The following is a 16,154-nucleotide window of genomic DNA, read 5'->3' as shown; positions in this document are numbered from 1 at the left end:
TCCCAGTTAGGACTTTTCCACTGCCTGGCTTTACTCACCAGGACTTTCCGACTGCCTAACATCCCAGTTAGGACTTTTCCTCGTGCCAAGCTCCCTGCTTGGACTTCTCCGTGCCAAGTCTCCATACTTGGACTTTTCCAGTGCCAAGTCTCCATACTTGGACTTTTCCCGTGCCAAGTCTCCATACTTGGACTTTTCGCGTGCCAAGCTCCCTGCTTGGACTTTTCCAGTGCCAAGTCTCCATACTTGGACTTTTCCAGTGCCAAGCTCCCTGCTTGGACTTTTCCGTTGCCAAGTCTCCATACTTGGACTTTTTCCCGAATCAGGTCAACCAGGTCAACCTTGACCTACGGTTGCACCAATAATCTCCCAAACATCTATTCTTGTCCCATATCAAGAATAGAATTCTCTCACGAGTGTCAAACATCAACATGCAACTTAACTAGGTCAACCTTGACCTAAGGTTGCACCGACAATCTTCCCAAGTCAAACATCAAAATACAACTCGAGTCAAGTCACCTCGAGTCGGGTCAACCAGGTCAACCTTGACCTAAGGTTGCACCAACAATCTCCCCCTTTTTGATGTTTGACAAAACTCATAATCAAGTTAGGTTAACCCGATAACCTAACTCATAATCCATGTTCTTTCCTTGAACATTCTCTGGACATTCTCCCCTTAGGTTAACCCGATAACCTAACTTGGGTTCTCCAATAATTCTCCCCCTTTTTTGACACACATCAAAAAGAATTCCAATGTTCTACCTTGAACATTCCTTGACATTCTTCCCCTAGCTTAGGTTAACCCGATAACCTAAGTTCTCCAATAATTCTCCAGACACTCTCCCCTTTTGACACACATCAAAAAGAGAGTATCAAGGTCAAGAGTTTCTTCCTAATGAAAGTCTCATACCTTTCATTGAAACTCTTAATTTCCCCCTTGATACTAAACTCAACAATCAACTTAGTGATAACCCCATATCACTAATCCTCAAGAGTCTTAAGGAGTAAAAACTCCTCCTAAAAGTCAACTCCCCCTTGACAATTAGGTAAAACTCCCCCTAAAGGTCAACTCCCCCTTGACTATTGCACCAACAATGTCTTGGAGAGTTTCAAACCCTTAGAAACCTAAACCACAAACTTTCACAGCTGGAATTTCAGATATACAGTTGAAATTCAGCTTTTGGCATGCCCTGATCGGTCACCAGACCGATCAGGATCCCATTGGATCGGTCCCCAGACCGATCCACATTCACTGGGATCGGACTGCCTCACTGCCTCTTACTGGATCGGTCTCCGGACCGATCCACACTTCCCTGGATCGGTCCAGTGACCGATCCACTCCTTTCTGGATCGGTCTAGTGACCGATCCAAGATCCCTTATCAGAATTCCTGAATTTTTACCCGAAATTCAGAAACCCATAAACAATTCTAGAAAATTTCAAAAATTATGAAACTTTGAGGATACACTCCTCATAACATATACTATCAAGGAAAAATAGTTTTCTATGAAAATAACTTCCATTTTTCAATCTTGATACAAAGTTCAAAAACTTTGAAATAGTTCAAGTTTAACTCAACTTTGTATCACAATGTTCAATGATGAATGCTATCACTAGGAAAGCTTCATCAAGGTTTTTCAAATCAATTTTAAAATGCTTTTAAAACCATTTGAATTTAGGACCATAATCTTAGGGCTAGATGTACATGACTTGTACACAAGCTTTCCCTATGATCCTCCATTTCTTGAGTTAGGCTCATCTAGGTACAAGAACTATGCACCTTGATCCTAATTCATGATCCTAATATCTCACACACATCTAAGGTGTATCAAACACATCCATGACAATTTTGATGTGAGATATGGGTTTAGGTATCTTAGACTAAGGTCTCATGCATTTTCTAAACACAAATTTGATCTCAATATCAAAATGTGTTTTTCATCCTTAAATCAATTCAATTGATTATTAATGAAAGAGATGATGACATGGCATAAATGATATCATAAATGGAAAACATGTGCCAATGTCATGATGTCATGGCATAAAGTATGAAACTTAACTAGAGCATGACATATAATAACCTAAGCATTTTCATGACATTTCAAATGATCATAAATTAAATATGATGTCATGACATGGCATATGGCAAACAACCATGGTAAGTTAACACAAATAAGATACCTAGATTACCTATCTAAGTATCCTTAAACACTTAGTTAACTTAAATTCTAATCCTAGATTGCCCAAAGTGCTCCAAGAAAATGTCAAAACCCAAATTGGCATTTCTTGATCTCTTGTTTGATTTATACCATTTAAAATTTTACAAGAGTAGCTCTTCTAAATTAAGGCCCGGATTGCCTTGATTACCTAAAAGAATATCAAAAATCCCAATTTGATATTTCTCTAGGTTTTTCCAAATTGTGTCAATTTAAAGTAAGATTAATATATTCTCACTTTGGCACACTTTACTCTTCCAAGGAGTAAATGATAATTCATTTCATTTTCAAAGGTTCACAAAACCTTGAAAATGCTCCTTGAGTGTCAATTTCCTCAAAGTTGGGTTAACTACCCTTCTTATTGGAGTTGACACTCTCTAACCCATTTATGGGGTAGAGAAGATGCTCCTAGGAACCCAATACCTATTAGAGCTCATTGGGTTCACTAAATATTCACTAGGGATAACTTCCCTAGCAACCCTCCTAATAACCCTCTTAGGCTTTAAAGCCTTGGTCATTTGGGTCTCATCAAGGTCAACTATAGGGGTGACTCCCCTTGTGACCTTGGTCATGGTCTTCCTAGCCTTAGGTTTTGTTCCATAATCGAATGGAACATTGTGATAAGTGGGCTTGACCATTTGGGACTTAGGTTTGTGACCCAAACCCTTTTTGTCCTTGGACATTGGTTTTTGACCCTTAAACCCTAGAGATGACTTCTCCATGTTTTTAAGAGCCTTTTCTAAATTATCAAGTCTTGACCTCAAGACTTGGTTTTCCCTCTCTAATACCTCAAGTTTTAATTTGTCATTTTCTCTTGAGATATTCCTAGGCATGTGTTTAGTCTTCTTGGGATTTCTACCTAGGTTTTCCTTAATTTTAGAAGCGTTAAACCTAGGGTTGGTATTTCTAGTGTTATCCTTACCTAGGCTAACATGTTTAGCACCTAAGCACATGTGTTGATTTCTAGTGTTAACATGCTCATCATTATTTGCAATAGCAATAAAACTACTAGCATGTTTCTCATTTGAATTGCAATAGTGTGCCTTAAAAGGTACCTTAGGGTTTGCCTTAGCTCCCCCTATCGATGTGCATCCCTTGTCCTTGTGAGGTTGCCTCCTCCTTGGACATTGACTCCGATAATGTCCCCTTCGCTTGCATTGAAAGCACACCACGTGCTTCTTGCCTTTGCGTGTTGGGACTCCGGCTCCCTTGACTTTTGGTGCCGGTGGAGTCTTCCTAACCCTCCTTGGACACTTACTCTTGTAGTGCCCATGTTTCCTACACTCAAAACACATTATGTGTAATTTGCTTGAAATCACAGTGTTTGAGTTACCTAGGGTTGTGGATGGAGATGAGCTTTCTTCTTCAACCCTTCCGGAGGTGGAAACTTCCTCTTCTTGCTCCGAACTTGAGCTAGAGGAACTCTCCTCCTCTTCTTCCTTGGATGTTGAGTAGCCCTCAACTCCCAATTCGCTCCCTCCATGATGTGAGCTACTTGGCTCACTAGGCTCCTCTTCATGGCTTGAAGTGGAGCTCTCCTCATGGTACTTGGCCAAGTTATCCCACAATTCCTTGGCATTGTTGTATTTACCTATCTTACACAAAATATTAGTAGGTAATGAAAATTCAATTGTTTTAGTTACCTCATTGTTGATCGTGGATTGGTGGACTTGTTCCTTCGTCCACTTGTTCTTCTCTAGAGGCTCTCCTTCTTTATCCATTGGAGGAGAAAAACCTTCTTGTACACAAAACCAGTTCAACATATTAGTCCTAAGAAAATACATCATCCTTACCTTCCAATATGTGAAGTTGTCGTTGTAGAAGGGTGGAATCGTGATGTCTTCTCCGAATTGATCCATCTCTAGCTTTGCTCCCACGGGTGTTGATCCGACGAAGAGCGTCCTCGCTCTGATACCACTTGTTAGGATCCTTCGTACGGCTAGAGAGGGGGGGTGTGAATAGCCGACCCCAAATCGATCGCGTTTCTTCCTACAATTCGTTAGCGCAGCGGAAAAACAAACAAGGAAACGAAAACAAGAAGATCAAACCTCAACGCGTCGATGTAACGAGGTTCGGAGATGATACTCCTACTCCTCGGCGTGTCCGTAAGGTGGACGAAGCCTCTCAATCCGTCGGTGGATGAGTCCCCGGAGAACCGGCTAATAATATACTCCTTGTGGGTGGAGAAACCTCACCACAATCTTTTGCAACAGCAAACAAAGGAGTACAACAATAGAGACAACAAACAAGAACAATAGAAATTGTAAAACACTTGCTTGCCTCTTGTTGTCGACTGGAACCTTGATGAAGCAGCAGCTTCTCAGATCCAGCAGCTAGAACACCAGCAGGAAACTCACGCAGAGCTTCAGCAGCGATGAGAGCTCAGCAAAGCTCAAGAGCACACCAGCAGCTCAGTAGTCGAAGAGCGGCTCAAGAAGAAAAGAAGGATTCACCTGAGAAGCCCTCGGCCTTTATACCGCGAAGGAGAAACAATGAAGAAACTAGCCGCTGCGTCGCAACGGCTAGAACTCTGATCGGTCTACGGACCGATCGGGACTGTCGATCGGTCCCGCATCGACCGCCGCGCACGAGCCCATGCGTCAGATCGATGCGGACCGATCAGATACCGATCGGTCCGCACCATCCCAACTCTGGCCGTGCTTCCGCGACATCGTCTCTCGATCGGTCCCGCATCGATCAGACATGGCTTGATCGATGCGTGGACCGATCACCGCTTCTTTTCGCCTCGTTGCTGGCGATCGGTCACCGATCGATCAAGAATCGAACAGAGCTCTGACCGTATGTCGATCGGTCACGGACCGATCGTAGAAACAACAGGTCACCTGGATCGGTCCGGTGACCGATCCGAGCTTGGTTTTGCCCAAACCAAGTCCCAAGACTTCCAAACCAATATCCGGTCAACCTTGACCTATTGGTTCATCATGCTTAGCATCCGTCACCCTTGACCTGCTAAGACTCCCCACCAAGTGTCCGTCAATCCTTTGACCTACTTGGATTTTCCAACACCAAGTCCGATCATCCCGATCCATCCGGATTTTCCAACACCAAGTCCGATCATCCCCGATCCATCTGGATTTTCCTTGCCTGGTTTCACTCACGGGACTTTCCAACCGCCTAACATCCCAGTTAGGACTTTCTCCCTGGCTTCACTCACGGGACTTTCCACACTGCCTAACATCCCGTTAGGACTTTCTCATTGCCTAACATCCCAGTTAGGACTTTTCCACCGCCTGGCTTTACTCACCAGGACTTTCCGTCGCCTAACATCCCGTTAGGACTTTTCCTCGTGCCAAGCTCCTGCTGGACTTCTCCGTGCCAAGTCTCCATACTTGGACTTTTCCAAGCAAGTCTCCATACTTGGACTTTTCCGTGCCAAGTCTCCATACTTGGACTTTTCCGTGCCAAGCTCCTGCTTGGACTTTTCGATGCCAAGTCTCCATACTTGGACTTTTCCGCGCCAAGCTCCGCTTGGACTTTTCCCCGCCAAGTCTCCATACTTGGACTTTTCCGAATCAGGTCAACCAGGTCAACCTTGACCTACGGTTGCACCAATAATCTCCCAAACATCTATTCTTGTCCCATATCAAGAATAGAATTCTCTCACGAGTGTCAAACATCAACATGCAACTTAACTAGGTCAACCTTGACCTAAGGTTGCACCGACAATCTTCCCAAGTCAAACATCAAAATACAACTCGAGTCAAGTCACCTCGAGTCGGGTCAACCAGGTCAACCTTGACCTAAGGTTGCACCAACAACATTCTCTTGAGCTTTCAGAAGGTCGGCCGGCATTGATTTAAGGGTCGCTTGGCTGGCCTCCCACTGGATGTGAAGGGCCTTCTCCCGGTCTGAACTGGAGGCCAGTTGACCCTGGACATTAGTTAAAGTCTTCTGAAGAGCCTCCCGGGTTTCCTTCAGACTCGCCAACCAGGCATCCTTTGCATCCAGCTCCACCACCAGAGAGCGACGCCTCTCCGCCTCAGAAGCTAATTTGGACTCACTTGTCTGCAAAGCCACTTCCAGGGTCTTTATTTTGTCAAAGGCCACATGGGAAATGCGGCGAGTGGACTCTGCAGACTCCCTGATCAATCGGAGATAGCTCGCTAAGTCCCCGAGAGTCGAGTTGATGGGATCGCGGGGAGTTAGCGGCAACTCTAACTCCTTAAGACGAGCCTTTAACACTTCATTCTCTCTCTGTAAGCGGGAGGTGTATTGAATGGCACACAGGTTGGCAGAACAGGCCTGCGTTAGATAAGAAAGATTATAAGAAATTCCAGCAGAGGAGCTTTGATATAAGAAAACTTATGGAAACTGTCTGGCGAGCAGCTTGGTCCAGCCCCTCCATCGGAGGATTCTTCCAAAACTTCCGATTGCCCGATCGCCAGGACGCCGCTAAATTGCCCTGTAGTTCAACCAGGGCAACAGGGGGAGGAGCCTCTTTTACAGTTTCTTCGGCGGCTCCTGACTCTGTGGAAGAAGGCAGGCGCCAAGAGTCAGTAAAGACATACTTCTTGTGAATTTTCCCCCGAGATCGAGAAGTAGAGGCCGGAGCAGCTAACGGAAGGGAGGCGGATAGGGTTGCAGAACTCCCGGGCTGATCCATTAGGGGAAGGGGTAGCTGCCTGGGAGAGGAGGCCTGAGCGAGAATAGAGGCCTGCTCAGGAGTTATAGCCTGACCAGGGGTTGGGGCTGATGTTCGTGGCGATAGAATGGGGACCTCTGGCCCCATAGCCATCTCTCGGTCAGGAGTAATAGTCCTGGCTTCCGAAAATTGAGAGGCGACAGATTGGGAAGTGGTTGAGGGGAGACGACCAGAAGAAAGCGGTGGGGGTGAAGCCTGAGTCGCTGGAATGACCCTCTTCCTCTTGTGCTGGAGTCGTATACGTTTGGCGGGCGGAGGAGAAGCAGCTCGCTCTTCCTCGACCTGCTCTACAGTGGTCAGGTCTTCTACGGTAGCCACGTCCAGGGGAAGGGATGAGGAAGCTTCCTCTTGAGTCGGCGCAGGTGGAGCGGACTGCGAGGCAGAGGGAACAGACTGCGAAGCAGTAGGGATAGGCCGGGAAGAGGTCGCTAAGCCCTGCTTAAGTTACGTACTTAGAGCTTTCAAAATGGTGAAAGATTGGCGTTTTATATTTGAGGAATACGCTCGGAGCATGGCAGCCTCTGCAAAGGGAAAGAAAGATACCTCAGTTAGCGAGGAATAGCAAAGAGAAAAACGGAGTCTTACCTAACGGAGCCCCTATTTCCGTCTGAACTGGGCTAAGCCCGAACAAATACAAAAAGCCTTCCAGTAGTAGTATAGACAAGCGAATGCTCACTCCTTGAAGTTTTTCTGAAGCGGCGTCGCAGGAAAGTTGATGGTGGTGTACAGGGAGGTTGGAAGGGATGTCAGAGCACCACTAGGTTGGCTCGACCAAGGGTGAGGATGTAGGTAATATAATAAAGAAGAAGCGTGACTTCCACCCCTTGTTGGAGGAGGGCATGTCAGAAAAGAACTTATAGTCAGGCCTAGACTGTACCATAAACACTCCTGGTTCCGAGCGTTTGAAAGAGTAAAAATGATGGAATAGTTGAGCGGTCAAGGGAATCTGGCATATGCGACATAGAATGACTGTGCCACATACAACTCTAAAAAAGTTGGGAGCAAATTGAGAGGGGCAGATGCCAAAGTAGCGGCTCAGGGAAGAGATAAAGGGAGGTATAGGAAACCGAAGGCCGCCTAAAATCTGGTCTCTAAAAACGGTCATGAAGCCTTCCAGAGGGTTGGTGGGGTGTTCATGGGGTGTAGGAACTCTGAGTTCATAAGCATCACTAAGTCGCAGGTCAGACCGAATCACAGATAGGTCATGATCATCTATATCAGAAATGAAGCACGAATACCAAAGGGTGGTCTTACCGTCAGCCATTATCAAGGTAAGGGAGGTTGGGGAAGAAGTCAGTCGAGAAGAAGAAGAACACCAAGTGTGAAGAGGCTAGAAAGGGAAGAGCCGATACACCAAAGATAGAGAAGCAGCAAGAAGAGGAAGGGAGTCGAAACGCTCAAGGCAACGACTGCGGACTGCCTTTAGGGTTTATAAAGGGAGTTTTCCTAGGGATTATCGAAAAGAGGTGTCCAGTATCTTTTTGGGTGAAGCGCCTAAAGCCGTTCGATCGCAGAGGGACATGCTCTTATGTGAAATAGTGTACAAAAAGGAGTGGCGTCGGCGGCGTCATACTGCATAAGCAATAAAGGCATGGGACAAGTGTCGATCCCCTAGGAAGCGTATTAATGATGAATGTGATAAGAAAATAATGAGATGAAGCGGGAGTACAGAAACGTTTACCACGCGATTTCCTTGGGAAGCGGCAAAGAAAAGTAGTGGGAAAGAAATTTGAATGTGACGAGGCCACAAGACATCCTTTCCACCGGCTGAGTGAGATTTTAATGTTTCTATCTTCACAATACATCTGATACTATGTATATTTGGCCTGCAGATGAGATAGAAGCGGTTCCTTCACAAAGTCCCTGGTCGGGAATTCACCCCCAGGTCGGCAACATTTATCCGGGTCGGGGAATCACCCCCAGGTCGGTAGCATTTATCCGGGTCGGGGAATCACCCCCAGGTCGGCAACATTTAGCCTGGTCAGAAAATTACCTCCAGGTCGGCAACATCTATAGTCAAATGGGTTTTCATAAGAATTCCAGGTTGGCTGTCCCAGACTCTCGCCCCAGTGCGAGTTATAAGTGAGCAAGGCTCTCACGTCCAACGACCTTCCAGGTCGGCTGTCCCAGACTCTCGCCCCAGTGCGAGTTATAAGTGAGCAAGGCTCTCACGCGCAATGACCTTCCCGGTCGGCTGTCTCAGACTCTCGCCCCAGTGCGAGTTATAAGTGAGCAAGGCTCTCACGCCCAACGACCTTCCAGGTCGGCTGTCCCAGACTCTCGCCCCAGTGCGAGTTATAAGTGAGCAAGGCTCTCACGCCCAACAACCTTCCTGGTCGGCTGTCCCAGACTCTCACCCCAGTGCGAGTTATAAGTGAGCAAGGCTCTCACGCCCAACGACCTTCCAGGTCGGCTGTCCCAGACCCTCGCCCCAGTGCGAGTTATAAGTGAGCAAAGCTCTCACGCCCAACGACCTTTCCAGTCGGCTGTTCCAGACTCTCGCCCCAGTGCGAGTTATAAGTGGGCAAGGCTCTCACGCTCAACGACCTTCCTGGTCGGCTATCCCAGACTCTCGCCCCAGTGCGAGTTATAAGTGAGCAAGGCTCTCACGCCCAACGACCTCCTAGTCGGCTGTTCCAGACTCTCGCCCCAGTGCAAGTTATAGTGAAAAAGGCTCTCACGCCCAACGACCTTCCAGGTCGGCTGTCCCAGACTCTCGCCCCAGTGTGAGTTATAAGTGAGCAATGCTCTCACGCCCAATGACCTTTCCGGTCGGCTGTCCCAGACTCTCGCCCCATTGCGAGTTATAAGTGAGCAAGATTTTCACGCCCAACGACCTTCCAGGTCGGCTGTCCTAGACTCTCGCCCCAGTGTGAGTTATAAGTGAGCAAGACTCTCACACCCAACGACCTTCCAGGTCGGCTGTCTCAGACTCTCGCCCCAGTGCGAGTTATAAGTGAGCAAGACTCTCACACCCAACGACCTTCCCAGTCGGCTGTCCCAGATTCTTGCCCCAGTGCGAGTTATAAGTGAGCAAGGCTCTCACGCCCAACGACCTTCCAGGTCGGCTGTCTCAGACTCTCGCCCCAGTGCGAGTTATAAGTGAGCAAGACTCTCACACCCAACGACCTTCCCAGTCGGCTGTCCCAGATTCTTGCCCCAGTGCGAGTTATAAGTAAGCAAGGCTCTCACGCTCAACGACCTTCCAGGTTGGCTGTCCCAGACTCTCTCCCCAGTGTGAGTTATAAGTGAGCAAGGCTCTCACACCCAACGACCTTCCCGGTCGGCTGTCCCAGACTCTCGCCCCAGTGCGAGTTATAAGTGAGCAAGGCTCTCATGCCCAACGACCTTCCCAGTCGGCTGTCCCAGACTCTCGCCCCAGTGCGAGTTATAAGTGAGCAAGGCTCTCACGCCCAACAACCTTTCCGGTCGGCTGTCCCAGACTCTCGCCCCAGTGCGAGTTATAAGTGAGCAAGGCTCTCATGCCCAACGACCTTCCCGGTCGGCTGTCCCAGACTCTCGTCCCAGTGCGAGTTATAAGTGAGCAAGGCTCTCACGCCCAACGACCTTTCCGGTCGACTATTCCAGACACTCGCCCCAGTGCGAGTTATAAGTGAGCAAGGCTCTCACGCTCAACGACCTTCCCGGTCGGTACAGTGATTTTCTAGGTCGATACTCTTTATATTTGCCGACGCAAAATGTAACAAGCCAAGTTATCGGGTTGTGCCAGTCAGTAAGCCATATTTCAAGGGTTCTTGCTAAATATGAAATTTCGCAGGCACATTCTCAAGTCACAGGTACATTCTCAAGCGTCTCATTTGCTTCAGCCAAAGGCTCATATGTTATGAGGTAAGAGGAAGATGGGGTAAGCCAGTTATCTTTATTATTTTTGCTATTTTTGCTAGAAATATTAGAGAAATGCAGGTGTTTTATAGAAACATAATGATACCCGAGCAATAGGGTGTGGGACTGCATCATGAATGGAACTCAAAAAACAAGTTTATTTCGTTAATCACGGGTACATTTTCTAAGGGATTACATGACTACTAGATCCAGAGGCTTGATCCTTCCTAGTCAGATGAGCCCGAACTTTAATCAAATCTTCCTGAATAAGATCGATGGCGCGCTTTAGTTGCTCGATGGTCTCGTCTTTGATCCGTCCTTCTTCTTTCAGGAGAGCCACTTCATCTTCATGCTGCATCTTCAAATAAATAATTTAGTGCACCTGGCTCTGGAAGTCCGATTGAGCCTTCAGCTTAAGAACAACTTTGGCCCAGGTCCTGGATTTGGCGGCCAGCCAGAGGTTTTCCATTCCATGAGTAAGGGACGCTTGGAGATCTTTGCTCGCAGTCATCTCTATTAGGATTTCTTCTTTCTGAGCCAGTAATTCCATGAGAGCTGGAATCTGCTGAAGCGAGGCTTCTTCTTTCTGAGCAGATAACTCCAGCAGATGGGAAGTTTGCCGAAGTAGAGATGCCAGTTCGCTGGGTTCTGTGGTAGGTTCCATGGAGATAAGATACTGTATTAGTCGGCGGACAGCTTGAGATATGGGATGCTCGGACTTTTATAAGGAAGGAGAAGGTGAAGGGATTTCCTTGGAACTTAAGTCGATGCTTGGGGAACCGTGTGACATTTATGGGAAAAGAGTGTGCTCGGAAGTTGAGGAGTCAGCATATGCATAGAAGGAGCCCGTTCAACCTCCAGGATGAGGGGAAACTTATCAACGTACGGGTGAAAAACTGGTCTGCAGGGGATACGGAGACCAGGTCAGGTAATGGAAGCCAGGTCAGGTAACACAAAGATGAGTCTAGTCAGTCGGACTAGAGCCTCCTTCGACTAGACTTGAGGGGGAGGCTTGTGATATGGTGCATGTTTGTGGGGTCAGTAAGATGATGTGGTTAGGAGTCAAGACCGCAGGATGGTCAAAAGTCAAGCCTCTATGGCTAGTCAGAAGTCAAGCTTATGTGGATGTCAGAAGTCAAGCCTCCATGGCTGGTCAGAAGTCAAGCTTACCAGGCCAGGGTCCAAGTCTCAGTTGATGGGGCGGTTAAAGGATGGAGGTATAAGTCGGATAAGGGCCAGCCCGGATAGCGGTCAAGGAGAGGGCCCGCTGGCCAGGTATGGTTAAGGACTAAGCCCATAAGTCAAGTAAAAGTAAAGGAAAGAAGGCTCTGGGTGTAAAATAAACAGACCGGGTGTGCAGATCAGGACGTATAGGCCATGGATAGCAGTAAACAGTAAACAGGTCTGGACACAGACCTAGCGTGCAGATCGGGATGTACAGGCCATGGATAGCAGTAAGCAGTAAACAGGTTTGGACATAGACCTAGCGTACAGGTCGGGACGTACAGGCCATGGATATCAGTAAACAGTAAACAGGTCTGGGAACAGACCTAACGTGCAGGTCAGGAAGTACAAGCCATGGATAGCATTAAAACAATAAACAGGTCTGGATACAGACCAAGCGTGCAGGTCGGGACGAACAAGCCATGGATAGCCGTAAAACAGTAAATAGGTCTGGATATAGACCAAGCGTGCAGGTCGGGAAGTACAAGCCATGGATAGCAGTAAAACAGTAAACAGGTCTGGATACAGACCAAGCGTGTAGGTCGGGACGTACAAGTCATAGATAGCAGTAAACAGTAAACAGGTCTGGATACAGACCTGGTGTGCAGGTTGGGATGTACAGGCCATGGATAGCAGTAAACAGTAAATAGGTCTGAATATAGACCAAGCGTGCAGGTCGGGACGTATAAGCCATGGATAGCAGAAAAATAGTAAACAGGTCTGGATACAGACCCAGCGTGCAGGTCGGGACGTACAAGCTATGGATAGCAGTAAAACAGTAAATAGGTCTGGATACAAACCAAGCGTGCAAGTCGGGACGAACAAGCCATGGATAGCCGTAAAACAGTAAACAGGTCTGGATACAGACCAGGCGTGCAGGTCGGGAAGTACAAGCCATGGATAGCAGTAAAACAGTAAACAGGTCTGGATACAGGCCAAACATGCAGGTCGGGACCTACAAGCCATGGATAGTAGTAAGCAGTAAACAGGTCTGGACACAGACCCAGCGTGCAGGTCGGGACGTACAAGCCATGGATAACAGTGGATAGAAGCAAGTCAGGATACAGACCTAGCGTGCGGGTCGGGACATACCAGCCAAGGATAACAGGTATATAGAAGCAGGTCGGGGTACAGATCTCGGAATACAGACTCGTCGTCCAGACACTACAGGACAAACAATCCAAGGAATCGTAACCACTTATCAGAGAATGTCAGAGAATAATCAAGGTGTCAGGGAATATGCTAACAGTCGGGGCTCAATACGCCTTTGGTTTTGCCGCCAGCCTATTAAGAAGAGCCACGTGTCAATCACCGCCAGACAAAGTCTGACAGCCGACATTCCCTGACAGTCGTCAGACCCAGAAACTTCCGTTGCAGTATAAAAAGGGATGCCTTGTCCCTTATGCAGGTACGCTCACTCATCATTTTTCACCAGTCTTTACTTTTCATACTTTCTTTGTGTTTTCTGGGAAAAAAGTACCTGACTTGAGCGTCGGAGGGCCTGACCCGGGGACTTTTTCCTTGATTTTTGGTCTCTAACTACTCGTGGGCTCGTCTGAGTGTGTGCAGAGCCGCAGCGTCATCGTCTTGGACACCTGCCATCGTCAGTCGCTTGTGTAAGCCTTTCCGAAGGGTGCTAGGTAGATCTGACCCTGCAGCGACTTTCCGTCAACTTCCAGTCCATCAAGGCCTGCCTCCTTCCGACTCAGCTTTCGGACGGGATCACTTAGCATTTGCAGGCACACCCACCGAGTGCTCCACCTCGGGATCTTCTTCTGCGCGATGTACATTTCCATCGGGAAGTACACCATGAGCGGCCAGAAGCCCAGCGCCCCCAGCAGCCCCACCACGTCGTTGAAGAAGGGCATAAGCATCGAGATCATCGTCGTCAGCACCACGAAGGCCGAACGCCACGCCAGCCAGAAGAGGCTCAGGCAATAACCCAGTGGCAGGGATATCTCGCAGGTGACGAAGCTGGACTCCGGCCAGGCGGACGACGCCCACTTCTCGATAAAGGCGAACAGGGGTTGGCAGAAGACCTGGTAGGCGCCGACGAGGTGGATGACGATGGGAGATTAGGATGCCTTTCATGAATAAAGAAATTTGATATAAATAAATCTTGTATTATTATTATTATTATAGATATACTTTTGGATATTGAAGTATTATTATTTAATGATAAAGCTTTTTTTTTTTTTATTGATACGACAGATGATATGCCTCCGAGTAAGGTTAAGTCAAAAAGATCAATTGACGTGGCAGACAAAGGTAAAAGGGAGCTAACCCTCGGAGGTAGCACAGTTAATTGTTACAGTCAAGAGTTCGATCTACTAAATACTGATGAATAGTTAAAAACAAATCAATATTTACTAGAGCCAGGACATCTTTGCCATTCAAAGATAACACAGTTAACTGGTTTGATTAGGCAACCTAGCTAATCGGGATTACTATTCGATCGGATAAATTGGAGGCCCAGTCTAGCCGAGCTCTCTGGCCAGACAAATTAGCTGAGTGAGAGATGAGCCCCTGACAATACTCCATGAGGCCAATCGACCTATCAGTGCAAATGATGGCCGATCGGATGAAAGGAGAGGCTCGATCAACTTGTTAAATAAGCATATAATGAGTCTCTCAATCCAACTGTTTCATATTTCTTTTTTGTATTTTGTACCATGGAGGACTTGGATGCAAGTTGTATGGTAAAAGCTTCTCTTATGACAAATACAGTAACTGTGGGTCCATTTTTAGAAAGATGTCATAGCCTCTTTATGATCTATTCGTTTTTTAGAAACACTTTGAGATTCATACATAAATAATAACATTATAAAAACGGATCTCTATCTACCAGCGCTGGTACACAAAGTTACCCAATTACACACTCTCATAATTACCGTTCTTTCATTCCACTGTTCACTGCCTATTATCGATCACTAACTTGAGCGTCGAAATATCTATACTGGGATATTTTTCTTAACTAAATTGCTAACACCCTTTTTAATACATAGAAATACTTAGAATGACTTTTTGCTGAACTAGAGTCATCAAGTACTCAACATGAGAGACCCTCTCCAATCAATTATTTCTTCGCTTTCGGATACGATCTTGATCATATTATTTCATCTTTATTAATTAAAAATGTTCTCAATTCTGTTCATATATTTTTTTTTTGGTAAAGCTTAAACAATGATATAAATAAATCTCGAATGAAAATTTTTCCACCGTTATTACATATATCAAACACTTGGATACAGCTATATTTTTATTATTGCCAAAGGTCAGCAGGGCTTGCGACCTCAGTTGCCAACAATGATGATACAGGAGGCACTGACAATGAGGTAGCGCAAGGAATGGATCATGCACTGACATTAAGAAAGGAGTTGTATTTTAAAAAAAATACCTTAGTTTTTTTTAAGCGATCATTTTCGACCATCAATTTTCATAGCTATTATAGATCTAAATCTTAAGATTAAGACCATTTCTGAGCAACGGTGAGCCAGGGTTCATGGCACTAGGTCAAAATCTTTCTTCTAAAATCTCAAATTCCCAAGACTTTTCCTCATTAGATGGTTCTAAAGCTCTAATTATGTTAAATCAAATTGTTTAGAGGTTGATATACAGCTCTCGATTTTACAGCAGAAAGATGGTTGCTGGAAGTTATCTCGTCATCTTGTATCTTAGGGTTTAAAAGATTTCAAAATAAATATTGGAGTGATTGTATTCCAAAGGAACCATAATATTCACCTTTTGCTTGTGTAAATGTTTGATAAAACTGTTACTTATATTATGTCATCACTATGTTAATCTCTTTGGTGTTCTTACAGGAATTTTTTTATAAATAATGATCCTATTTGGCTTTATGTTTATGCATTTTTTTCTTTTTTGATCATGTGTTTATGCATGTTGCATATCGATTTTTTATAGCAATCTTAGTTGCAACCAACCTATAGAACATTATTTGTTTTATAAAAAAATTCTAGAAGTGGCTAGGAAAGCAATAAAAGCCTTATATCATAAGTTCGCGACTTGGGCAGAAGGCTTTCGAGGAAAATGTGATGAAGTGACGTCCAACTACTTCATTCAAGAGTAGTCTAAGGAAAGTTCATGTGCATCTTCCAGTTGAATCTCACAAAGAAAGTTTAGAAAAGCTGAAAATGGATGAGATAAAATGAAAGTTACAAGAGATGAGATTTGAGTGATCACAATGGTTAG

The 16,154-nt window shown here is 46.0% G+C and overlaps 1 protein-coding gene across 1 annotated transcript; it reads right to left on the bottom strand.

Annotated features, from left to right (window-relative positions):
* Positions 1–13,549: 13,549 nt before the first annotated feature.
* LOC122023151 (amino acid permease 3-like) lies at positions 13,550–14,017 on the bottom strand (the record flags this gene model as incomplete). The annotated part of the gene is made up of 1 exon (XM_042581238.1): positions 13,550–14,017. A coding segment is annotated over one exon (468 nt), but the record flags the coding sequence as incomplete, so codon positions are not given.
* Positions 14,018–16,154: the final 2,137 nt, after the last annotated feature.

The sequence above is a fragment of the Zingiber officinale genome, chromosome 9B (genome assembly GCF_018446385.1).
Source record: "Zingiber officinale cultivar Zhangliang chromosome 9B, Zo_v1.1, whole genome shotgun sequence".
NCBI lineage: Eukaryota > Viridiplantae > Streptophyta > Magnoliopsida > Zingiberales > Zingiberaceae > Zingiber > Zingiber officinale.
Note: the sequence above shows the minus strand (reverse complement) of the source record. Positions and strands in the feature narration are given on the sequence as shown.